The 26,295-nt window shown below is 45.7% G+C and overlaps 1 protein-coding gene and 1 long non-coding RNA gene across 2 annotated transcripts; one reads left to right on the plus strand and one right to left on the minus strand.

Moving 5' to 3' along the window:
- Positions 1-116: 116 nt before the first annotated feature.
- Positions 117-25,611, minus strand: kcnd1 (potassium voltage-gated channel, Shal-related subfamily, member 1). Its single transcript, XM_003963017.3, has 8 exons — positions 25,456-25,611; positions 23,731-23,976; positions 20,707-21,419; positions 7,065-7,227; positions 6,734-6,817; positions 5,165-5,260; positions 4,728-4,978; positions 117-3,734 (listed from the first exon to the last, which is right to left on the minus strand). The coding sequence occupies exons 1-8, from the start codon at positions 25,609-25,611 to the stop codon at positions 3,527-3,529; spliced, it is 1,917 nt and encodes a 638-aa protein (XP_003963066.1). The 3' UTR covers positions 117-3,526.
- LOC115249164 (uncharacterized) lies at positions 23,312-24,958 on the plus strand. Its single transcript, XR_003887867.1, has 3 exons — positions 23,312-23,838; positions 23,912-24,019; positions 24,167-24,958. It is a non-coding gene; the product is annotated as an uncharacterized lncRNA (long non-coding RNA).
- Positions 25,612-26,295: the final 684 nt, after the last annotated feature.

Below are 26,295 nucleotides of genomic sequence, written 5' to 3' on the forward strand. Positions count from 1 at the left end.
ACGCGAGCTTTATATTACGATACATTATTTCAAAATACATGTAGTTCAATAGTTGACCACTAGATAGCGCTGTTTAAACATTTGTGCGCTTTCCGATTTCGGCTTGTGCAGATTGGTCTGACTTCCATTAAATGTTATCAGCTAACACCACCGGGACCAAAAACGGAGACCTTTTCTCTTTTCATTGTCTTTATTAGTGGAATGGAATATACACCTCTGTGCTTTAAAGCTGTTTTCTCCTCATGTCTCCCACCGCGACACACTTAGTGAGTTTTAGCATCACTGTCCGTTCACTCTTTAGTTCACTGGACTGCTGAAAATCACTTCATCATGTAGTTTGTCATGTAGAGCTGCTTATCAGAGCTGCAATCTGTTCAGCATGAGACCAAAGCACGGTGGCCTGTTGGTCCGCTCCTTGGTGTGTCAACAGCACTTGCAAAAAAAAAGAACCTAATTATAAAGCAGTTAAATAATAGTAAAAGGCCAACTTAATACTGTCAAAGCTACATTAAAAAAAGTTTGTCTTTGATATTTTGGTCACATTAAGTGGATTTGCAATGTTTTGTAGCCAAAAGTGGACGACTGGTCCAAATGAAAAAATCACAGCTCCGTGTTAAGTTGCTCCAAAACATCTAAGGCCATGATGACAATAAATAATAAAATCATATTATTTCTGACTGCAATAAACAATAACGTAGCATTAGCTTACAGTAAGTGCTACATTAGTATCCACAAAATACTCCAGGATGATCGAATGGTAAACATTTCACCATAATTAAGACGTAATGCAAAGAGGCCCAGTTATAATTTCGATTATTGATCGACTCCATCGGCGAATTCATGGAAACACAAAGGTCATTGCCCCAGGTAGCTACAGCTGGTTACCCGACTTTAACAGGGCGTAGTTATTTTTGACCTTTAACTCAATATCGGACCAGAAGGAAGAAACACGGAAATGATTTTATCCCAGAAACATCTGAAATTTTCCGTAAAAGCACTAAAGAACAAATGCCACAGTTGGCTCATCAGAAGTCTGCAAAGAAGAAGAAAAAAACAGCAGTTTGTGATACAGACAGGACATAACCAATAATAATAATAATAATAATAATAATAATAATAATAATAATAATAATAATATGGTAGAAAAGCAGCTCTTCAGTCCAGTGAATAAAAATCTGTTCAGTCATTCTCGTTACCCTGCAGGAGAAAACAGGTAAAATACCTATAACGGTATCCATGCATATTTGTGACTTCTTGTATTACACACACGCACGCACGCACGCACGCACGCACACACACTGCGCATTCTGGCTAGGAACATGCCTGAATGATGTTTTCAGATTTGAAACACATTTCTATACTCATGTTTTCTTTTTAGTAATCTAATTTTTGATGGTGCAAACACTTGTTTTGGAGATGAGGAGGATGAGGAGGAGGGGGAGAAAGGAATGGCGTAAAAAATATGAGTTGTCATGCAAAAGAACAGATGAGGGATTGTGTTGTTGCTTGTTTTTTTTTTTCCTCTTTTTTGATATGTTGATTAACTCCTATGTCAGTAGTGCTACGTCTGTACGAGGCTCATGCACGCCAATCAGAAATCCAGCAACGTTTTTTTCTCTTTTTTGAGGGGTTTGGAAGATGCAGGTGAAAGTTTATGATACAAAATATGTTACACTGTGCACGTCTGTCCGTCTGCGTTCGCTCACGACCTGCCGGAACGCGTTGCCAAATACTCAGTGTTTAGCTCACAAGTGGCCGACGTCTGACACTGTGCGCAGAGGTAGAGGCGACACAATTGTGCACGGCAGTCTAATGTGGATCTTCGTGTTTTCACCTGCGTAACACTGATAAATGACTGCTGAAAATGAAAGAATACACGCAGTGTTTGTAACATCTTATTTACAATAATGTTACGACCCTAAAAATGCTTAAATTGTATCGTGCTGCTGTTGTATGAAACAGACTGAGCGGCCTGTCTGGTGTGGACCCCTGGGACTGAGCCGGAACCAACCGATGACCTTACTGTTGAGTTAGCCGATACCTCAGTAACATCAGAGCTGTAACACCATTGGGAATGCGCAACATTTGTTCCCGTTTAAAACTGTTTCGCTTACAAATGAAGCGGATACAGAAGAGCTTGTGCATTTTTTTGGGAACCAGAGGTTTGGAAATTTGGCGCCACCTGCTGGAGTAGCAGACTGGGTCGGTTTTCTGTGTTCTGGGTCGCTACACCATAAGCCTGTGTACTGGTCGGGCCGGTGCTCCCATACCGGCTCATTGTGCACGTTGTTGGCTGTCATCCGGACACGTGATCACACTGAGTTTTTGGTGCCGCGTTCCCCTTTCCCACCTTCCTGCTGCAGAATAATATTCTGACACTCAAACTGTCACAAAACAAATGAATTTCTTAGTTGCTTTACAATAAATTCCCTGCAATAATTGCTGTAATTCATAACACACGCATTATAATCATTATTGTTACCATGTTCTGTTGAGGATGCTATTTTCCTGCTCGTAGTAATGTTGCATATTTTTGAAACGTAAAAGGCTTCCGCTCCTCACCAGCATTACACTTCGGAGCTACAGTCAGATCAGGCCAATCCACATCAGACACCCTCCACAATCCCATTTAAAAAAGCTCCCACACCAGCCCAGTTCACCTTCATGTCCTTAAAGTTAGCTGAGCACAGTTGTGTGAAGGCTCTTTGAGCGTAGCGTCTCGTTCTGACGTTTTGAACGTCTTTTCATCCCAACTCCACCATCAAACCTCGAGAGTTCTCGCTCGCCAGCTCCTCCTGTCCATCGAAATGGTCTCAGCGGCCCGTTCGTCCACGCGTGCTGTTGAACTCTGTCAGCTTTGATCCTGTTGAGACGCATCTCCGATGTTTGGACACCAGCACACGGCTGCATCCAAGTGAAACTGAAGCCGATCCTGGTGTTAGCCATGCCAAAAGGGAAGTCTGCATGCGCCTCAGAGCTGCTGGCTCCTTCCAACAACAGTCTGGGCCAAAAACCGTGGCGGCGGCCCTCTCTCTGACAATCTGATCTCAAAGCTCACGCCAGGTTTTAAACAAAATCCCCATCAAATAATTAGCTTATTGGTTCAGTGATTTTAGATATTCTATCGCATATACGGGCATAAGCATATTTCCCACCGTCGGTCCCAACTCAAACCTCCCAGAGTTTGTGAAAAACAGATCTGAAGCTTAAAAAGGGTGTAGGGAGGAATCTCAAACGCATGAAGATGGAATTCTGAAAGTCTTCGGGGGGGGGGGGGCTTCCCATGTCTGTTTGTCTTTTGTTTGGGATTTTGCCAGCTGCAGTTGTCTCCTCCATCTCCGTTTAATTTCATTTCACATAGCTCAGAATGCCAAAAACAGACCGAAGAAAAGAAAAGAAAAATATCCAGCCGGAGACAAAGTGTTTGTCGGATCAATCTCAGCTGGCAACGCCTTTGAGGTCAAAAGAAAAGGTCGAGAGGTCGTGACGGTGGGGTGCCTGTCGAGAAGAACGTCCTGTCCGGAGGTTATAAGGAGGAAATTTTGACATTGTCCTGGGTGTAGGCAGTGGCCCGTGTGTTGCGGAGGATGCCGGGGACGGGAGCAGGCGATGGGGGGAGGCTCTCGTCAGGCGTGTTGGCGGGTGGGGTGGGGATGCTGATGATGGCAGCGGTGAAATCCTGTTCCCCACAGTTCAGCTTCAGGTTCCCTGTCTGCGCGTTCAGACTGGAACGCCTGGGGACACACAAACATCGTCATTTCTGTTGTTCGTACACCTTTTTCGCACCCAGTTACACCTTGATTAATCCCATTTTACACGGAGCTAAGCCCATCAGCCAAGTTCAGAGTTCAGCCCCAGCAGCAGGTGTTCAGTGGAGGTCTGAACACAGCCGACCACGTCGAGGTTATCGGGGTATGTTGTTACCCCCAGTAGTTCAGCTTGTTGAAGGCAGATTTCATCGTGTTGGCTCTGCCTCTGATCTGTCCTACACTCGGTGCAGCCTTCAGAAAGGTCAGCGATGACCCCCAGATGGTAGGTTTTAATCTTTAAGCTGACACACAGCGACTGTACACACCAGCATGAAACCTCTCTGGGCTCCTGGTCAACGACCTGGATGTCAACCGCGATCAGGCTGAGCTCGTGGCCGTGGCACCTGAGGCGTCGCTCGTCAGGTGTGGATTCTGATGGTGGACGTCCTATCAGACCAACTCCCAGAGTCCACAACCCTGGTGTCCTCCTCAGTTCCTCCCAGTTTCACATTAATTATGTCACCACCTCCATCTTCTCCCCCTCCGACAACATTGCTCATACCTGTGTTTACGCCTTCATGACCCCCTGAGTGGACTACAGGAAGTGAACCCTGTCCTGAACTCCCCAGCTTGGGTCGAGACTAAAGCCCTGGCTTCAGAATGTCCTCCTGCTCACCTCCAAATGCCTGCGTGCTCGTTCTCCTGGTACTCAACCTCCTCAAATCTCCGGTCCTCTGACACCAACCTGCCCTCACACCCACCTGCTCCCAGAATGCTTCTGTCTCTCTCCTGACCTGCTGGAATCTCCGACCTGCAAACGTCTGCATGGCCCTGTGTGTTAAAGCTCAAGATCCACCTATTTAGTTGAGCATGCCATACTTTCCTGACTTCACCTCTTTTACCCGCTCACTCTTACTCGGAGAGCCACGTTGTTGTGTGTTTGGGCGATGTTGTTTGTGTGTAAACGTCATTATTTACCCTTGAGGTTGAATGGAGGTGGTTTTGATGTGCAGGGTGTCCAGCTCCTGAACGCTGCCCCGGCTGACGGAGATGGTGGAGTTAGCCAGGCGCATGGCAGCTCTCCTCCTCGCCCGGCGGGGGCAACAGCCCGTGGAGTTGTTCTGCGCCCCCTGCTGGCTGGACAGGGAGGTGCTGCGGCTGGTCCGGTAGCCCACTGACTCAGTCATGCACAGCTCACTGTAGGTGATCTCACTGGTGAACTCGTGGTTCTGTGAGGAACCGAGAGGTCAGACATGAGGATCCTCTAGGATTCATGTTAGAAATATGATAGACGTGCATGAATCAAGACTAAATTATATTATATATCAGTGCTGTGTTGGCTCCTAAAAAAGCATATTTTTAACTCCACTTTTCTCTAAAGATGAAAGCATTGGTGTCAAAAATAACCACATTACCGTCGTCTTCTCCAGGCAGTGCAGGAGGTGGTTGTGTTGATGCTCAAACGCTGATCTGTTCTTCACACACAGCGCTGTGCTGTCACTGTCCTGGTCCTGAAGAGACACCAACATTCTTACACCATATGAGAAAATAGCACTTGGCACTATGATGAAAAGATGTCATCTACTATAAAATTAATTGTCAAATTTTGCTTTATTCTAAAATAAAACAGTGGTCCACTTCAGAGATAAACTACAGCAGCGACAGCAGGGTATCGATGACCCAGATGTGCTGTAATTTTCTCACATATGCAGCAGGGGGCGCCAAAACGATTCCCACTTATGTGTGACTGAGGAGTTGTCGGTTCACGGTTCATTTTTGGGGAGTTATAAATGTTCACCCTTCACTCCCTTCTCACCTAATGTGCTTGTCAACACCAGCGTGCTCGTATGTACACCAGCTCAGCATGTGTCCTGCTGCTGCTCCTCTGCCCGACACCCTCAGATACATTCAGCCGTGGTTGCTTTACCTCACTTTTATGTTCAAAGCAAAAGTGACACAGGTGGACATCATCTTTATACAGCTCAGTAGGAACTGTTTTCTAAACTACACCTCCAGCAAGTTCCATTCCATCCTCCAGTTTGCTGGCGTTTATCACTCATCTAATGCTGTTGCCACAGTTTCACCTTAGCAGTGTCCGATCTCAACCCGGAACCAGATTTGACCCAGATCTTTTCTTCTCATGAGCATTTTTTTTTCCTATGAGAGCGTTAGAGGTTAAACAAAACACTTTCTGGCAGATGCTAAACCAGAGCACAATCTGTATTCTTTCTATTTATATTATATGTTGCATGACTTTGCAGTCTCAGACGTGCTGTCGAAATAACGGTTTGGGATCTTTTCAGAGGTGTGAATCACACCTGCGTTCACGTCGCAAAAATATCCAAGCGAGCGCACAAATTAGCATGTGCACAGAAGTGTTAGGGCTCAAATCTTCTTCTGGGTTCAGATTGGCCGTGACACACCTGGGTAGCACAGAAACCCTGGCTGGATCATAGCACTCAGGACCGGGTCTGGACACCCCTGGTCAAGGGTAGACAATAATCCACCATAAATAAAAAATGTCCACCCCCCACTTTAACTGAAAGCCAGCACGCCAGAATAATCTCAAATCTTGCAGCCTGGTCACCTTTTGTATTCAGAGTAATCTCCACTCTGTCTTCTCCCATGTTTCTTCTGTTCTGTCTAATCTTCCAGAATAGAAAAATAAGATCATCCTCTTATTTTTTTTCCTTCTAAAGCTTCCTCTGCTCGAGCTTCTCCATTTCCATCAACCTCATCCTCACTCTCGTTATTCCTTCCTTAAATCCAGCCACGATTTCTCAGAGGGATCCAACATCCAACCATGAGCAGGTCCTTCTTTCCCTGGGAACCACCAAAATAATAATATTCCACTCACCTTCGCAGTTCACCTGCCTGTCACCTTCGTTTTCCCCTTATCAAACATCTTCATGTCATAGCTGTCAGACTACACACGCTCATTCATGGCCAGTGTGTGTGTGTGTGTGTGTGTGTGTGCGTCTCACCCCAAGTGATCGGTCTTCTTTATACTGGAGGAAGGCGTTAGCTGAACCTTTCTTCGCCATGCGGATTCGAGCCAAACGCACTTTCTGTCAAGGAGAAAAAGAGAAAGAGCCAGTTCAGCACATGCTGACACACACCTGTACAGAGAGAGGAGAGCAAAGGTCACCTGACTGACAGACCAGCGTGACTTTGGGAGTTAAGCTCCTTTTACCTTGAAATAATTGTCAATTAGGAACGACAGGGGTGCGCCCCTGAGAGGAGGAGCAGAGCAGAGCTGTGGCTTGAACTCCTGGAGTTTCGAGCCATCAAATTGAATAAAATGCTGAGAAAAACCTGTTGCGCTCTCATCTTGTCCGCTCTCTGGTTTTGGTGGTAGATGCGGCTGAAATTGGAGACGATGACCGGTACTGGCAGGGCAATCACCAGGACGCCGCTGAGGGAGCAGATGGAGCCGAAGATCTTCCCGGCGATGGTGTTAGGGACCATGTCTCCGTACCTGCGGGACAAAAGGACACGGTGAGTCTGCAGAGCAGCCCTTTGGAACTTCCAGCGCCACAGCCTTCAGCTATTCTTAGACTGTCCCGGGACGTCCCTGGCACGGATGCCATAATCCAGGAGCAGGTCTGCTTCCGAGTGGAGCCGCTTCAGTTTTTCACATGCCCTCCGTGAAAGTCGGAGACCTCATCGGCAACCCAGAAACGTCCATCCAAAGGTGAATCTGGACGATCTGCAGGGCAGGTTCGGCGAGGTCCTTCAGGGTTTGGAGACTGGATTGTCTGCCCGCCCTCATCGGGTCAGGAATGTAGCAAACATCCCTCCAGTCTCCCACACTCACACCGGCGGTGCCTCTGGGAAATGAAGCCATCTCTTTATCCTGCCGGCCCTGTTTCCTCCCGTTTAATGAAGAGAAACCGCAGCTGAGCCAGAATCAGAGCAAAAGGAAGCAAACGTAGATGTTCAACATCCATAAATCCTCGTTACACCACAAAGATCATGAACTACCACTAAATTTGATGATTTGTGTCCGATTTAAGAGGGAATTTGGTGTCAGTTGAAGCTTTTGATGAATCCATATTTACTTTAGGGGTCAATGTGCCAAAGTGAACCTCTAGCAGTTATTATATGAGATCACTTTTTCCCGCACCAGCTCTACTTTTGCCACGCTGCAGTTGAGGTCTTAATATTCAAATATGCAAATCTTTTCGGACGGTGAAGTCAGTCAGATATGCAGGTAATGAAGTGCAGCTTTTGGCTCGTGTAGCTGCTGCGGCAGATTATGCTTTAGTCCTTCGCTGAATAAGAGCACGACCTCGGCGGCGCCGCTAATGCTCATATCTGAGGGGGTGTTTTGTGTTAAATTTCATTTTTAAAGTTGTGCCCCAGTGCTCTCTGGAAATGTGCTTTGTCCTGAATGGATGAAAAGGAAGTCTTTCTTCCAAAAATGAAAAGAGGTCTGGAATTCAGCCGTGCCATTTAAAAGTTGATTATAACATGAGAGCTATTTTTAGAGGCAAATTTCACATGCCCGACATACGTGCACAGTCTGCTGTGTGTCAGGATCACACTCTGGTCTAAAGGGCAAAGGTCACTGAAGGTAAATCTTTCATTATTCTGCATCTTGAGTTCTTCCTGCACGGAAATTAAGTAATATAGATATTACAAATGTGTTATTACCACTTTTTTTAACGATTATTTTCATAGATCAATGTTGATTTTTTTAAAGTTTAACCTGGTTTCACCACATTCTGAATTATGAACCCTCCCCCTTCCACTGATGATGTTGGATGTCTAATGAAAACAAAGAACAAACTCTGACATCTAACAGGATATGCAGATTTATTGTACACTATTTCTTTGTGATGTTCTGTTCTGCTTCCACATTTTTAGGAGCAACCTATCTCATATCATCTTTAAAATAAATGACTTTACATTGAAATGGTCATGCTTCATTCAATTTCCCGTCAACAGACAAAAAAAATAATCTGCTTATTAAACTGGCGTCTCCTGACTGCAGTGAATTATGGGAATTAACGTGGACGGTAAATGTGTCGCTGGGTTTTGGCATGACCAATGTCAGACTAACTCCAGCCAGTCATACCAGACCATAAACACTCCCAAGTGCTTCTGTCAGTGTCACAGGTCAGCGCACGAGGGTGGGCGCCATCAAACATCTGCAACCGCTGTTCAGGTAGAAGCTGCTGTCAGTGGAACGTGGCCTAAACAGGAAGCATCTCTAGACAACCCTGTTTATGCAATATTTGCATGTTATATATGTGTGTGAGTGTGTGTGTGTGTGTGTGTGTGTGTGTGCGTGTGTGTGTGTGTGTGTGTGTGTGCCATATCTTCCACCGTGACCCACTGCTGAGGAAACTCACGCATCAAAAAGGTTCTGATAGAAACAGGTGTCGTTCGGGTGATGAGAGCTGGCAAACGGAGATTTCCTGCACCTGCCTGTGAAGTGCACCTTTAAAACCACGGTCTGTGAAGCCGACGCATGGGGGAAAATATCATGAGTCAACAAAAATGGCCTTACTACTGTTGCCAAGCCTCTGAGCAAGGCAGCGGGCCTGCAGAGAGCTGCAGTCAGACGTCATAATGAATAAAGATTTAGCAAAAAAGGAAAGTCTCGGGAGGGTCAGGTCAGACTGACTTTTCCAAGCCGCTCTCGCAATCCTCTAAATATTTCATGGTTTGGATTATGTCATCCTGCACCGTCCACATTCAGAGAGACAGACTGACGGAGAGAGAGGGAAAGGGAGGAGACGTAGAGGGAGATAAAGAACGAAGACCTGATGGAGGCAACGGCTGACAAAAAGCAGAGGAACAGACAACTGTGGCAGAGAGGAATCCATATCCATTAGTGTCTATTCGGCCAATCAAATGCATAGACAGATCCCTATCTCCCACCTGTAACAAGCTGCCAGCCAATCACAATCTAATACAGGAACAGACAGCCAATCATAATTGGTTTACAGGGGAGAACTGGAAGGACAATTACACTGTTGGCCGAGGAGGAGGGAGGAGGTGAGGGGAGAGGAGGAGCAGAAGGAGCTGGAGAGAAGCAAAGGATGGGAGAGAGAGAGAGAGAGAGAGGGGGGACGAAACAAGAAGAGTCATGAATAGGAGTTCTGAAGATAGCTTGGAGATGTTTAAGGATTAAAATGTGGCTCGGTTATTAAGGATGGGAAACGGTGGTTTGTTCAAGACAAAGTTGACGGCTTTAAAGCTCAGATTTAGGGGTGACAGAAGCTACGGGACAGGTGTTTAGAGAAACCTGCTCCTCAGATGCTGCTGAGGAGCAGCAGTCCAGGCTGCTCTTACTGTAGAAACTACAATATCAATGTGATTAAAGCTCCCATAATACACACAGCCACTTCCTGTTTAAGAGCCAAACATTCCTACAGGAGGAAGGTGAAAATATCAGCTTTCACTCTGGTGTCGGACCATCGGGTGCTTTGGTTCACGTCAGGCCCTGGTTGGAAACCTTCTTCTGAAAATGCTTATTTGTCTGTTTCCATTAAAACGACACTGTAAACAGTTGTTTTTAGTTCATTTCAGTTTTTTTTTAGTTTCTAGATTAGCTTTTCATATACAGGGAACACGTGACCTCCATGTCAGGCTGAACAATCGACACCAACTTTGCCTTTTTTGATTAAAAACAATCCTTCTGCTTAAGATTATCTGTTATTTTCTTTATTTAAATGTATTATTTAAGCTGACAACATGTTCAATAATTTTACATTATTCCATCATTAAGCGCTGAAGCTTCTTTGTCAGTTATGATGTAGGTTTTAATCTGGGCTAAGGTTTGGATTAGTATAATTCAACCAGACATGTTGGAAGCAAAACTGACTATACAATATTTATGTCAGAATAATAAGTTCTGCTTCTTTTTGCATATTTCAAAACATGAATCCAGTCAGAGCTGCTTCTAATGTCTAGGTGTGATTATTTCTGGATGTGTGACACTAAAGCTGCAGACTGTGGGGACCGTGAGACAGGACGGCTGTCCTTAGCAACCATTATCACTCTCACACACTCTCACACACTCTCACACACTCTCTCTCTCACACACACACACACACACACACACACACACACACACACACACACACACACGCACACACACATTTCTAATGTCATAGACATAATGAATCAGCCAGCTCCTAACTCTAAGCAGCCTAACAAACCCTGATCCTAACCTAAACCGTGAAGCCAAGTCTTAATTAAATGGACCTTTAAAGCTGAGAGGCCCAAAAGAATGGCCCCACTTTAGTAGTAAAATGAGGTTTTCGGTGCTCAATACGTAATGAATGTGAGCACACTCACACACATTTGCAGACAGATTGTAATAATAAGATGTTTCATGTCTAGTTTGGCATCTGAAGCTCCTCTTCAGCATAGTAAGGCAGTAAAGCTGACAACGTCCACTCTGAGTGGACCACTGGGGGACGTAAAGGGTGTTGACACAGAGAGCATCTGGAATCTGGGGCGGGGGCAGAGATCTGTGGACATGTTTTCTGTTAACGCGGCGCTCCAGAGAGGGAGATGTCTGTGTCAGCAGACAGGATCCAGAGACTTTGTCATCACCACCAACATAGAACCGAACCAGTGGGCAACAGTTTATTTTGAAAGCTCCTTTTTTCTCCCTCTGAACTACCTGACCTGGGTTTGTTCTTGGCCAAGGACGCCAGTATCGACCGGTGAGTCCGATTCCAGGCCTGGCTGGGAAGTATTCTGGGTTACAGCTGCTTGCTAAAAGCCGACCTGTTCTTCTCCTCCTCCTCTTTCCTGCCATCATCTTCTCCGCATCTGCCTGTGTGGTCTCATTCCCCATGATTTTTCCTCTCCCTTTCCTGCCCTCCTCCAGCGTAATCTACGGCCATGTTTAATTGATGGAGGGATGATGAAAGTTGCAGGAGGGAGGATGGTTGTTCCGTGTTTTCTCCTCCTCTGTTGAAGGAGATTTCAGCCACTCTGGCTTATTTCTCATGCAGGCGGGTTTCTAATGGAAAGCAACGAATGATGATGGCTGCTACTACAAGTGAGGACAGCTCCAGACACAGACGCATCACACACACACACACACACACACACACACACACACACACACACACCTCTGTTGGGAGCTCTGTCGCTTGTCAAGGTTCGATTTCATGTTCAAAGTAGATGAGGACACAATTGCAAATTGGAATATTTGAGAAATTCAGCGGTGTCAGAGCTATTTTCAGCATATTCAAAGTGGATAAAACTCTTGTCAAGCGTAGAATCCGTGACCAAGCGACGAAGCGCTGATGTTAAAAATATTCCCGATCCGTTTGAAATCACGCCTTCTCTCTCTTTTCCAAACGAGAGGCGAGCGGAGGTGACGGACCAGCATCCACACAGTATCCACACGTGCCAGCTGGATAAACAACCCAGGAGAGATGGCGCCAGACATGCTGAAGACCCGACTGTGACCCTGATGTATGTCAGAGTTCGCCTCGTCCGTCCACGTCCACCTTCCCACCCCACCCCCTCCCTAAAAGGGCTGAGTAATGATGGACGAGCGGCCTGATCTACAGAATATAAATATAATCTGAGAATCAATCAGACATGTGAGCAGCAATCGGAGCCTCTAATTTTAGAAATGCTGCAAATGCTGTGAAAGCGGCAGATTCTCAAAATAACCCCTGGACACAGACTTATAAAAGATGCAGACAGCAATATAACATCCAGCTCCAAAATCAAGCCTCGGCGAGCGGAAATCACACTGAAATATAACCCTTTTGCAGACTGGCTGCAGCAAGATCCACCTCTGTATCAAACAATTATACTATCTCAAACACGATCCCGACATGAGCATTATATTTATTTGAGGGCTTCTTCTTCTTCTTGTTCTTGTTCTTCTTCTTCTGCATATTTTATACGCCAGCAGCCTCTGTTTGGCTTGGTTTTACACCCACCTACTGTACTACGCTACAAGATGGCCCCTACACAGAGAGCTTGCTGAGGCTGCTGTGCGCTACAAATGATGCTAATGACATTTATGGATATATGACACTGACATGTTAAGTGACTGCATACAGAGCACATGATTAGTTTTGGTCAGCACTGTTGTGGTTGTTGATGAGTAGGAGTAAATGTCACCTTTGATTTTTACCGGAGATTCTAACCTGGAGGCCTAGAACAGAAGAAAAGAACCAGAAAAGCCTGCGGTGCCATTCAGATTCAGGCTTGTGCACGTTTAGGCTGCACCAGTCCACTCTCCAGTTTTCTGCGAGCTGCCTTGTTTATTGATCGCATCGATGACCTAATAGGTCAACTGGAACAGGCCCAGTACTAATTAGTTGTGAGAGGTACTGCCACCTAGTGGTTTCAGGCACGCCGTAGTCAATAAATCAATCTCTTCCATGTGTACGTGGGCGAAGAGAGCAGCTCTGATCCAGCTCTAAATACAGAGTTGGTGTGTTTGGGTGAGAAAAGTCAGCAAAACCAGCATGAGTGCTTGTGAAGCATGCAGGAACCCAAAACACCAGGTCCTGCAGGGCCCACGTCTGGGTTGGACCCTCAACCGTGTTGATGTTCAGGTGTTTGGGAGTGAGGGGGACTGGGACCTGCTGCAGACCCACCAGCCACACACACCTGACTGGTGGATGTAGCAGGAAGTGGCTCGACTTGACCCCTTCTGCTCCTCAGCACACACTCTAGGAGTAATTTCACCCACACACACACACACACACACACACACACGGAGCTCTAAAAAAAATCAAAGTCTAACAAATGTTTCCCTCAGCATAACCAAAACTACTGTCTGAACGCCTGATTCTGATGTCCGGGACCTTTAACTCAAGCTGTAGTTGTTTAAGTTAAGGGGGAAATGCAGCCATTCATTCACCTAAGGGTGGGTCCATTATTGTTCCTGTTCCACTCTTCTATTTCTAGACAAGAATTTAAACTTGACATGAATATTTAACAGCCTACATACGTAGACGTATAGCGTCTCAGTGGTTTAGCGTGAGTATGAATCATGTTTCTGCTGCTGAGACATAATTAAAGGGTCGTATAATGTGGCGCATCCAATATTCATCATTGTTCAAACACAGGGGTCTCTCACGCTACGCTGGTCAAGAAATGTCCTCGCAAATCCTCCACCTCCTCCACCAGAACCCTGGAACGGATCCCAGATCCAAGAGTCCCAACCCTTGAGTCAGCAGACCTTGAGGAGGGAGGAGGGAGGGTTTGGACCGCGGATCCAGCATCCGTGTGTGGATTCAACAAGTTGTGGCCTCGGGCCTGTTCTTTGGTGCTACGCTTGATTAGTCTCTGCTCCTTATCTCCAATATTTATATCTCCTACGCTCTCTTCCTCCCGCCTGCCCCTTTCCTCTCTCACTTTTTCACACTGCGACTAAAATGTTTTATTTGCACCTTTTTTCACCATATTGGTGCCTCTTTTCAACACACACATGGGTCATATCACATGACATATGTTAAATGTTTTATTGGTATTAAGAAGCAATAGAGGGGAAAAGGGAGAAAATAGAAGAGGAAACAAACTTTGAAAAATGCAACCAGGGAGGACAGAAGGGGAAGAAAAATGAGCGCCGACGTGTGATAAATGTGACGTGAGGAGAAAGCAACAGAAAAAGGAGGGATGGAGGAAGTGATAGAGGATGATTGCAAAGAGGAGAGGAGCAGAATAAACGTTACCCTGTTGTAGATAAAGATGGGGGGGGGGCTGTGGGGAGGCAGCACACCAAAGATAAGTGTATGACGAATGGGACGAAAGGAGGGTGGGTGAGAGGGATTAAGAAGCGAGAAAAGGAGCGGAGGGAAGAAGAAAGGATAAATGAAGACGTGAGATAATGAAGAAAAATTACTACTAGAGGAAATTCATTCATCTCTTCAAATGGGAAGCAAGAGAAGCAGGAGGAAATGGTGAGGCCAGCGGTTACGGCGGTACATTATGGTTTTCGTTGGCTGGTTTTTGGTTTGCACGAATTGACGACGCGACGGTGTTTTTACAGTTTTCCAGGAATGTTCTATTTCATTTGTACTACGACCGTTTCTGTCTGTTAATCAGCTCTAGCTAAAAGCTTCAAGGCCACCTGTCAGGTGTCATTAAGGAATCAGGTCCAGATGGAGACTTTTCTGTCCTCACCGCTCTAAACCGGCACCATAAAAGAGTCACAACATGGTTACCGAACTTACGATCTGCACCGCGGAGCTCTGGAGGAAGAGGAGGGTGGTGTTGGTTTTTCCCAGGGTCATGAGCTCCTAAATTTAGAGTTTTCTCCTAAACAAACCTCAGCCGTATATTCCAGAGAATTATGGGTCATTGTCCTTAAATGTCTACAAATAAGGGTGATTGGCAGCACAAATTCGGCATTTGCCGCAGGTTTGTGTGTCATTTCCAGAGGTCAGGAGGTCAGACAGACTGGAAGAGCCAGCACTGCATGGCCTCTCTGCTCTGGAGTGCTGCAGACTGGTTTCACTTTCAGTTTTCCACTTGTGGATGATGCTTCATTTAATGGGTATCCACATACACCTTTACATTTTTGCAGGGCTAAAATCAGTCTTTTATGTGACCGCATGCAGGTTTTTGATCAGATTTGATGAGAAGTCGTTTATTTTCTATAAACACAGCAGAATAATCAAGTGCGTGGGCCTGTTGTGCAATCCAATCAACGTCAGCGTGGTAACAAAGTCAATGACATGATGTCAATCATGCAATGGCTGCAAAGAAAGCTAGCGCGTGGAATATCATAAAGAACCAACGACTAGAGAAATGACCGGCACCGGGGTTCTGTGGCACAACAGAGGGCAAAGGTCAGAGTCAGATTTTAAGGATGTGATGTGTGGATCATCTTTTGTAGGGGGCTTAATTGTGTAGGGAAAAGTTTAGTCTGTGTGTGACATTGAAGATATTCTGACTCTATAAAACATTTATTCCATCTTCCATCGCAGAGCAGCTTCAAAAGGTCACTTTAAGAAGAAAAAAACCCTGACTCTAGCATCGCCCACCACTACCAAATACCCCTGATGACATCACGGTCGGAAAGTTAAAGCTCCACCTGCAACATCTGAGGAGCGATCCTACTTTTTAAACACATCATTGGTGAGCAAAGCCCAACGGGACCATAATATTAAGAGTTCTATTTTTATGGCCTCATCACAGCCCACCGCGGACCTTGTTAGCACGGTGACTAAAATGCTAGCGTGGCTGTGGCTGAGATTACCATATTACACAACCACCTGAGCTGAGCTTAATGCCACGTTTCTGTGTGTGACATTAAACGGGACAGAGATGACCTCTTACCCATCATGCCTCAGGCCGAGCTCACAGCTGTTTGTTAGTAAGAAGAGTCAGTTTTTCAGCTTTCAGGCTGCCACAAAAACAGAGAGTCAAATCTGTGGTTGGTCCTTTCCTGTTGTTTTTAGCTCTCTTCCCTTTCAAGTCAATATCGGTTTATGAACAAATTAATCATATCGGTTGCTGTCGATGCTGTTGCAGCCTGGAGACTCGTCTTCATCATATCTGACATGCTGGAGCTCCGTGCTCATGCCGTCACAGTTAGCCGCGAGCTTACGTGTAGAAATACAGGAAAACTGCAACCTGTGAAATGTTCAATCAGCAATAATTAACAAAACGAGAAAATCTTTAAGCAGACTGGCCATTTTAGGGACTTTCCAGGCAGCTGAGTAGGACTTTTAAAAGCTTTAACGCTCATTAAGGCAGGAAGTGAAAACCTGATCTAATTGTTGTTCTCTATCCAAACAGAAAGCAAGAACCAATTAACAATTAAATAAATGAAGTCATTATAGAACTGCTTCTCTGCAGGTACCATTATCTTCTAGAACATTCCAGCGTTGCCACTTTTTGCTAATTTATTTATTCTTATTAGTTGTAATAATCCTTGTCTATGACGATCGTATTACCATAAAACACTCTCGCTGCCTCCTTCGCATTTGTGCATTTAAAGCTTCAATTGTGACCAGAATTGGCTGCTATGTTAATTAGCATCGCATCGTTTCCCTCATCTGTAACAGCAACAGCATAACCCTGGGTGATGGTGCCGTGCAGTGTTTATTCATGTACAGCCACCATAGCACGGCCATGGTAACTATAGCGATACCCACGATTAGCTTTTCTGTGTAGCTTCAGTTGGAATTATAGCTTAACAGAGTGAAAGCATGCAGCCAGCACCTGTGTGGCCCCTGGACGCTCTCCATCTAGGCCCAGGACCCCTCAGTTCCTGCCATCTGGCTGACTCTATCGGTGTAACGAAGGCTGTAAAAATGATCCTGTTGGTGGACGTCAATCAGTCAGGCCTGAAGTTAGCCTGCGTTTGCTCCACCACAGTTTGTCAGCTACTGAACACAAATGCACGAGAGGGGAAGCTGAACAATTCTAATTGCATGCTGTTATAATAACCTACGATCATTCCAGCTGGTCCAGCCTTCTCTGCTCCCTCCCCACTTTGCTATTATCTCCCTTTTCAATCGTCTTCTGGGGCCCACATCACAAACATTTCTCCATAATTGATCTTATCATACATGAGATGAGTACTTACTAATGCTATATGGTCATTAAAATGTATTTATATCACACTTTCAATCGCGGACCTCCTCCTCTTTGACATCTTTTCTATCTCTTTTTTATGTAGCTCTGCCTCCCTTCCTCCCTCTCTCACCATCTATTAAAGCATTAAGTGTGTGAGCCTGAGCCATGCATTGAGATGGCCTATAATTCCATCCAGGCTGTTTTATAAGGCTGCATCACTCTTAGGGTCATATACATCCTGTTCCTGAGAGGAAATGGCTGCTCCCCTCTTGTTCTTATAAATAATGTTGGTGGTAAAGTGCTCTGCAGCAGCACAAACTCGCTGCTGCCAGAGTAGACAGGCGGGCAGTAAAGTTGATTTCATACCCTCTTTTTATACACATCTTCTATAGGAAAGGTAATATCATTTTAAACCCGGTGCACATTCATGATATATTTAAGTACGCTTTAAGCTACATTTTTGTGAAACCCTACAAGAGTAGCCTGAGCACGTAGCTGCAGCTTTCCTCCTCTGGGCTATACTCCCTCTGGTCCTGGCTCCACACACATCAAGCATTCACACTTATCGGATGCATGTCAAAGATCAATTTACAGTCCTCTAACGGCATTAGTTTATGGCATGATTCCGAAAGAACCAAAGCTCCCCACGCTGGCACAGCTCTGGATTTAAAAAAATCAAATAAAAATGTCCTGTTGGGGATGCTTGTAACAGGAACGTCTGCAGCTCTACTCAGCACACGTGCAGATTCATCCAAATGGACCACAGCAGAATTCTTATATTTATGAGCCAAGATGTAAGTTGCACCAAGCTGCACTCGTGCCTTCATCCTGGTCCTGTAGCGACAGCGTAGATTGTACGTGGTGTCCTGCAGCAGCTGCCGCAAATTGTGTACCCTCCCCACATTTATTGCTTCTGGAAGAATTGCAATAGGGTTATAATTTCACTCCCAGTTTATTTGCACAGTAATAAAACACAGGAACAAAGTAATAAAGGCAGCATGATGAAAAACAACAATAACCAGCTGAATGAAGAAAAACAAATGAATAGATCGCTGCAGCCACGGACAGAGGAGGAGGAGGAGGAGGAGGAGGAGGAGGAGGTAGTGACGATGATGGAGAATACAAAGAGCGATGAAGGGGGGGGGGGGGGGGGCAGCGAAGAAATAATCTCTTAACAAATGCAGTTATGGAAATCCTAGAAGTAGAAATGTAACAGAGCTGCTTCCTAATCCAAATGATCACTTTCCCCCTTTCTGTCTGGCTCTCTGTAAAAACCAACATGGCTGCCACTTTAGCGGCAGGAGCCCCAGTAAACACGGCAGACGGCTGATTCTGAAAACACGCCGAGATGCGCTCAGTTACTGCTCTGTCTGCACATTGGGCCTTGCAAATCTGAAATAATGTGAAATTGAAATGCATGGGTGGAGACAGATAAATCCTCAACCACATGACTGTAATTGTACCTGAGGAGCTGTTGCCCTATTGACTATTAGATATTGATGCGAATCATCAACGTGTTTTATGTACTAACAGGACAGTTGGTGTCTGTGTCTGGCTTCATCTGGTTAGATCAGCGTAGATCAGGGGTGGGTAAATCCAGTCCTTGAGGGCCGGATCCAAGCCAGACTTTCTGTCCTACAGGTAAATACTTTCACCTGGGGTTCCATTTACCTTGGTGAAAGCGGTTTCTCCCTGGTAGGATGCAAAACCTGGCTGGATCCAGCCTTCGTGGAATGGACTTGCCACTCAGAGGAGGTCAAATCCATTCCTCGAGGGTTGAATTCAAGCTGGGATTTGCATCCTACCAGGCAGGAAATGCTTTCACCAGGTAAATGAAAACCCAGGTGAAACTGTTTACCTGTAGGACAGAAAGTCTGGCTTGGATCCAGCCCTCCAGGACTGGATTTGCCCACCCCTGGCCTAGAACTACCCACACTGAAGCTGTTAGTGGCCCCTCATTGAGCTGGTCGGTCAGTTAGGCAGTCAGCTAAGCATGGTTCACTAGGGTCAAGGTGGGACCGTATCCCCAGGAAGAGGTGGTGGAACGGCAACTGGTGACAGGTGACATCTAAACTTTCAATGCCAAATCCCTGCACGCGCCAAGCCAAAGACCCCCCCCGGGGCAGAAGCTAGTCCAGTCTGTGGACCAACCACCAGCAAAACGGCACAAGACTCCAGCTCCGCGCAGAGGAGAAAAATGCTCTGAAACAACTGTTCAGTCCAGCTCCAGGTAGATATTCCATAAGCAGCTCCTCTGAGAAGCTTCAAACAGGCTGAACATACAGGAAAATGTAATTTAGGTGCTGAACAACTGATCAGGTGGGAGGCTGAGTTCAACTGTGTAAACCAGAAAAGAAAAGAAAAACCCAAACTAATAGAACTACAATAAACGGTAATAAAATGGATTTTGTTAGCAATATATTCCCAGCAAGATGTACCCAGGAGCCTTTTCCCAACAGTTCCCGGTTGTTGAGTTTAATGGCGTTGACCATATTGACGGTTAATACAGTTACGCTACTTATTGTGCAAATCCTGGCTGACTCGAACCCCATTTAAGAGCCATATGTTTAAGAGTGTGTGATTACAGGACGTAAAAATGCAGAGCTAATCAGTTTCAACGGGGTTTTTTTTTTACATATGGTTGTATGTATGCTGCATCGGGAAAAGTCTGTGACACGCGTGGGATTTTTGATTTTCAAAGGCTTTTTTGCTCAATGAATTCATGCCGTGTAAATATATACTAATCTGCTTTTGTAGTCCCCCTTAGCATGGACAGGAACAGCAGAAACAACATAGTAATTGATCGAACTGATGGACTGACAGAGGTGCGACTCGAAGATCAATTCCTGGGGAACTTCACAAAAATCTATGGCAGAAAGTGTCAGTGTCCCCCAAAGACACACTCTCACACACTCTATCTCTCCTTCCCCAGACAGGTGGGCATCCATAGAGGTGTGACTGTGGTGTGTGCATACACATGTGTCTTTGAGCTCATGTGAGATTTCCTGACTGAAATCTCCAAATGCTCTTTGAATAGCAGATAATAGATCACTGTTGGAGAAGCACAGGTTGAAAACACCACCACCCCTTCACACATAGAAACACAGCCCTCCCCATCGTCCGCATGGCAAGAGTGATCGTGTGTGGGCAGCATCAGGATGAAGATACACCATCGTACCAGAGAAGCAATGAGTGGGAGGTGGGAGGCACACGCGTGCACACAGACTCTCGGGTTTCACACTCCACACTCTTTTCATGCTAAAAACAGACTGTAGAACTCTGGTCCATCACCGATAATATTGGCGCATCCATGTCCCAACACAACAGGATGATTTCAGCTAAGAAGAGCCCACGTTGCCATGGGAATGATATTTAAAGCACTGACAATGAAACAAGAAAAAAAAATCAAATCAAATTGACGTTAGCTTACCCAAGCGTTGTCATGGTGACTATGGTGTACCAGAAGGAGGCCGGGATGGAGGTAAAGGTGGAGCCCTTCGTGCCCTTCTCTGCGTAGAACATGACAGTGGCGAAAATGATGATGGCCATAGTGAGGGAGAAGAGCAGGAAACCAAGCTCGGAGGCGCAGCTCTTCAACGTGTAGCCCAAAATCCTCAAACCCTGAGAGTGGCGTGAAAACTTGAAAATTCGGAAGACGCGGAACACCCGGAGGGTGACGAACGCTCCGCTCACGTCCTCGTTCTCCGGCATCACCAGGCCGATGTAGTAGGGCATTATAGCCACCACGTCTATAACCGACATCACCGAGCGCATGAACTTACAGCGGCTGGGAGCAGCAAACAGACGCATGAGATACTCAAACGTGAAGATCAGCACACATGCTGTGTCCATGCAGAAGAAGGCCAGCTGATATTTCTCTCCACAGGGAAGTTCCTTGAAACTGCCTTTGGGGGGCTGGCAGGGGACTGTCTCCACTACATTGGCGATCACCGACACGGCGATGAAGAAACCAGTGACATAGTAGAAGACCAGCGCCATAGTTGAGGTGTGTGGGTTCTCGAAGGCTCGCCACAGCCGTTCCCTGGAAGTGCTGTGTGGGGGGAGGGGGGCATCCATCGCCTCATTCGCCTCTGTGTCTTCCGCCAGGCGTTCTTGGTTCTCCTTTTTCTTGTCCCGGTATTCCTTTTATAAACACAGGATGGGAGAAGTAAGCAAAGCGAACCCATGGACATTTATGCACATTTGTTGGGGGATTTGTTTTTTTGAGCCCTATTTCTATTGCGACAGTGGGACGGGGGCTGGAGCCTATACGGGCAAAGGCATGGTACGCCCCTGGACAAGTCTCCTGCTCATTGCAGGGTCCTATCTGAGCATTAGGGGGTTTGGTTCCTGATTCAAGGGTAGCTTTGTAGAGCTCTGAAGGTGACCTGATGCTTCTTGGAACAGCCCCCTGCAGACTGAGCTACCACTGCCCTCATGTATTATATTCTCATTCAGACTGCATATCACGGCTTTCTTGTTTGTTTTTATTGTTGCTAGGAGTTCAAGGGCTTGATGGACACCCAGTATGTTCCCACAATTTGTCAAATTAAAGTAATAGGAAATATAAGACTGCATGTATAAAAGTTATTACCAGTCAAATATAATATTGTCTTCATATTAATAAACCAGGAACATACTTTATTATCTCTTAATTATAATTCTGTGCTACCTATTCATATAGCCTTCTGACACAATGTGACAGAAGAGCTACTCAAACATGGTGGTACAGGAGAACTGATCTAGTCCAAATGGAACAGGTCTCCAAGTCCTACGAGTCTTTATCATAAGTATGATCATGATGATCCGTTCAAGAGCAGGACGACACCGTGAACTCTCCCCTTCCTGTCTTGCTGATGTATGAACCTCACTTCCAACCCTTCCTGCTCGATGTGCACCACTCAATGTATTTGTGGGCTCAGATTTAGACTAAAATAGACCTACTGTCAATAGGATGACACGTTCGGATGACCCGCAGATGTTTGGGAAAACAAAGTTCCAGTTAGTGACGTATTAACACGTTCTAGAGCAGGCTGCCAGCTTTCAAGACCTCCTAGCTTCTAGCTGAAATCTAATAAACATTTTATTCCAACATTAGATCCTGCAACCATCATCAACCCTGGTGTAGCACTTAACCACTTTGTCTACTACTTTTTCCAAGCCTTCCTTTCCGAAGAGAAAACAAAAGGACCTCAACCACTCAGGACTTCCCTGGTATTATGATTTATAGCATCCTATTTCAGGCTTTCCTACTCACGTGAGAATCTTCTCCTTACCGATGCCCTCCTTACTCATTACTCAGCACATCAAAGCATCTCCCATTTCTACCTTACTCACGAAATAACACTCGCTGACTGTAACTTCTCCTTTCTTTTCTCTCGATGATCTTCGCATTTTGTCTCTCTCGCAAACTCTCTCTTCAACCAAGCCACCAATTTTCTGTTTGTCAGGTTATATTTCAAATGAACCACGCAGCCAAATGATCTTCATTCTGAGTAAGGAAATCACATAACGGTACTTTGACCATTTTGTCTGTGCAGGTCAAAGGAGCAGAATCACCACTAATCTCTGTCTCTGTTCCACACAGGGGCCACACCTGCATCCCCATGGATGGATGGATGGATGGATGGATGATGGATGGATGGTTAGATGGATGGATGGATGGATGGATGGATGGATGGATGGATGGATGGATGGATGGACGGACGGATGGATGGGTGGATGGATGGTTAGATGGATGGATGGATGGATGGGTGGGTGGGTGGGTGGATGGATGGATGGATATACGGACGGACGGATGGATGTTAGATGGATGGTTAGATGGATGGATGGATGGATGGATGGATGGATGGATGGATGGATGGATGGATGGGTGGATGGATGGTTAGATGGATGGATGGATGGGTGGGTGGGTGGATGGATGGATGGACGGATGGACGGATGGATGGATGGTTAGATGGATGGATGGATGGATGGGTGGGTGGGTGGATGGATGGATGGATGATGGATGATAGATGGATGGATGGATGGATGGATGGATGGATGGATGGATGGATGATAGATGGATGGATGGATGATGGATGATGGATGGATGTAGAAGTGGTTTCTCAGCCATATGAGTCACTTCCTGTGGCTATAAACACTCTGTGTTTTGTTTTGAGTAGCACATTAATACCACGTTTATTATTCTATTTATTTCGTCTTAAATGTTACTTTTGTATTGAAAACTAAGGTAAGAAGATGAAACAAAAGTAAACTGGCAGATGATGATGAGGAGGAAGAGGAGGAGGGGAGGAATTCAGAATTCAAGCCACTAATATTCAGGATTTTAAAATAAAAAGGCTTTTTCCTAATATGCAGCGAAGTCGAAGCCAGTAAGCATGAGAACTCTCAACATCACAGGTGTTTTTTAATTAAAAGTTCTCTCCACCAGCTAGAGATGGTCAGGATTTACCTCCATGCAGCAGTCTCCAATAATCTCCGGCACGATGCCGTAGAAGGCCAGCTCTTCGTCAAAGGCCTGGATGCACTCGTGTCTTGGATAGTGGAGCTTCCCAGTGCGGTAAAAGTTCAAAATGTGCCGGAACATTTCAGGGTCTCGATCGAAGAAGTATTCCTGCGTGTCCTCGTTGTAGAAAAACTCCTTCTCTGAAGAGCCCAGCAGCGTGTCTGGATACCGATCCAAAGTGTTCTTCCATGTCTGGATGGGGAAGAAGAGCTACTGTAAAGTTTGACCCACTCAGGTGTGTGTGGGTGGATTGTGTGTCATTTGAAGCCTGTTGTTTTCCTATTGTTGTGCTGCATTGATGGCAAATTCTTTAATGGCATTAATAATTTACATGTGTTCAAGGAAAGTGTAAAAAGTTTTATAATCATTATAACATATTTAGATGCTCCAACATACTCCGAAGCAGCGATTGAGGCCCACTCCTACCAGAGTCACACTCCCGCCAGGTTTTCAGAACTACCAGGCGTCTGCCCGGTAGAAAGGAAAACCCGGCCCTAGATCACGGCCCTCATAGGACTGGGTTGCCCATCTCTACTCTAAAGAATAGTGCGCGAGTGACCAGTTGTGTCTGCCTGATGTGTGTGTTGTGTGTACATTGATGTCAGTAGGGCATCGGCTGTGATGCCGTGAGTGAAGCAAACACTCAGATATTATGATGAAAAGCAGCCAGTTATTAAAGTTTACAGCAGAACTTTGAGTCGCTGCTGTTTCTTCGCTTTCTTCTGCCACCACAGCAGAAAGTACTTTGGTGCTGCTTCATTCCTGAAAGCCACCGACTTCTATTTTTGCTGTGGATCCATTTTGTTGTTACTTCTGCCCAAACGCACTTCAATGCGCTGATTTCCTATTTCTACTGGTATTACAGGTTTTTGACATTGGGAGTTGAGCTGAAGCGCAGGAGCAGCAACACAAATCTCTTAAAACCACTTCAAGACATTCTTATAAAGTCGTCATTTAAAATCTGTAAATCTGTAACCATGAGCCAATCAAAAAACATCCTTTTCTAATGTCTTGTTGTCCGTTGCTAAAAACCTAGCAGTGTTGCAAACAGTCGTTTTTCAGGCAAAACCAGGACTCATTTTCAGGTCTAAAAACATTTGAAATTGTATCTTTTAAAATTGGCCATTCTAAATTTTGAACCCACCAAATTTTAAACATTTAAAATCGTCGTCTTATTTCATGTTCTGACATTATATTTGGCAGGTTAACTGTCCAAACCACAGCGGACAAACATTTAACAGCAAAATTATTTGCTGCAGGGGTGAAAGTTATGACTGGGTAAATAAAGTAATGGAAAATGATTAACACACTGTACAAAACAACAATCAGAGAGAAGGATTGTGGTCAAAGTGGCTCAGACTTTTTATCACAGGGAGGCTCACATTGATCACTAAACTCATTTTAAGAGCCCGTGTTGTTCACTGTGCATCAGCCACCTGTTTAAAAAGAAAAGCAAACTCCTAATGGCACATTGGAGGAATGTATCAGTGTTGTACTTCACACTAACACTAATGGACGAAGATGGCTTTGCTTGTGATGTCTTGGAAGCATTCTGCCATCAACTCCAGGACCCCAGCATCATACTATGAAGACAACTCTCCCCTGAGGAAGGGCAAAATTGTAGAAAGCTGTGGAAACCGATCTAAAGCGGCGTGTGATGTGACGACGCACCTGAAACCTGATGCCGCTTACGTTGACGTAGAGGATCTCGTCTGACTTGGATGAGTTGTCCACGGGCGGCTTGGGCATCGTCTTTTTGGCTAACGGCATCCAGCCTACCGCCGCCGCCCGAGCGAACGGAAGCCATGTTGCCACGCCGGCCGCCATCTTGCTTGGGTCTTGTCCTCGGGAAAGGTTGAACTAATGGAGCTGTGGTGAGTGCATTAACTAAATCCTTGCTTACTTATTTTCCTCTGCTGACTGGCAAGGAGGGAGGAGGCGGTCAGACATACTGAGGAGGAAAGATGTGGGGATGAAGGGTCACAGGGAGGGAGGGGGGGTCAGAGAAGATCTAGGGGTAGAACCATGTTCTATCACAAGTGTGGTCCGTCCTTTCTTTCTTTGATTGCTGAATTGATTTTCTTTTGTTTGTGTGCTGGATGGAGACGTTCCTCCAACACAAAACAGGGCTCCTCAGCGCCTGCAAGGCGTCCCCGGAGGTGCCGGTTTAAATCCTGAAGACACAGAATTAGCCGCGGTAATTGCTTTGCCGCTTGTTGGTTCGCTCCTCTTTTTCCTTTTCTCCTGAAAAACCAGGTGATCCACTTCAAAGCTCAACCCCTCCCCCTGACAGGAAAGGCGGCGTCCTGGACTGTCAGCAGCCTCCGGTGAGCACGGTCCACATGGACATTACAATGATTCTGCAGTTTTGAGGATTTATTGCTGCAGGGATTTGCAAACAGAGACAAGAAGAGATCAATCTGGGTAGGGAAGTGTTAAATTGCCAGCAGCTTCAGCTTCCTCTCTTTCTCCATGTCTGTGTTTCGCTCTTTTTCCCGCCATCTCTCCCTC

Source organism: Takifugu rubripes, chromosome 3, assembly GCF_901000725.2.
Source record: "Takifugu rubripes chromosome 3, fTakRub1.2, whole genome shotgun sequence".
Taxonomy (NCBI): domain Eukaryota; kingdom Metazoa; phylum Chordata; class Actinopteri; order Tetraodontiformes; family Tetraodontidae; genus Takifugu; species Takifugu rubripes.

Excerpts from the sequence above, each read along its gene's own strand:
- kcnd1 (XM_003963017.3), bottom strand. The coding sequence starts at position 25,611 with ATGGCGGCCGGCGTGGCAACATGGCTTCCGTTCGCTCGGGCGGCGGCG. Across the intron at positions 21,420-23,730 it reads TTGGAGACTGCTGCATGGAG|GAATACCGGGACAAGAAAAA; the intron begins GTAAATCCTGAC and ends TGTTTATAAAAG. Across the intron at positions 7,228-20,706 it reads GTCACCATGACAACGCTTGG|GTACGGAGACATGGTCCCTA; the intron begins GTAAGCTAACGT and ends TTTGTCCCGCAG.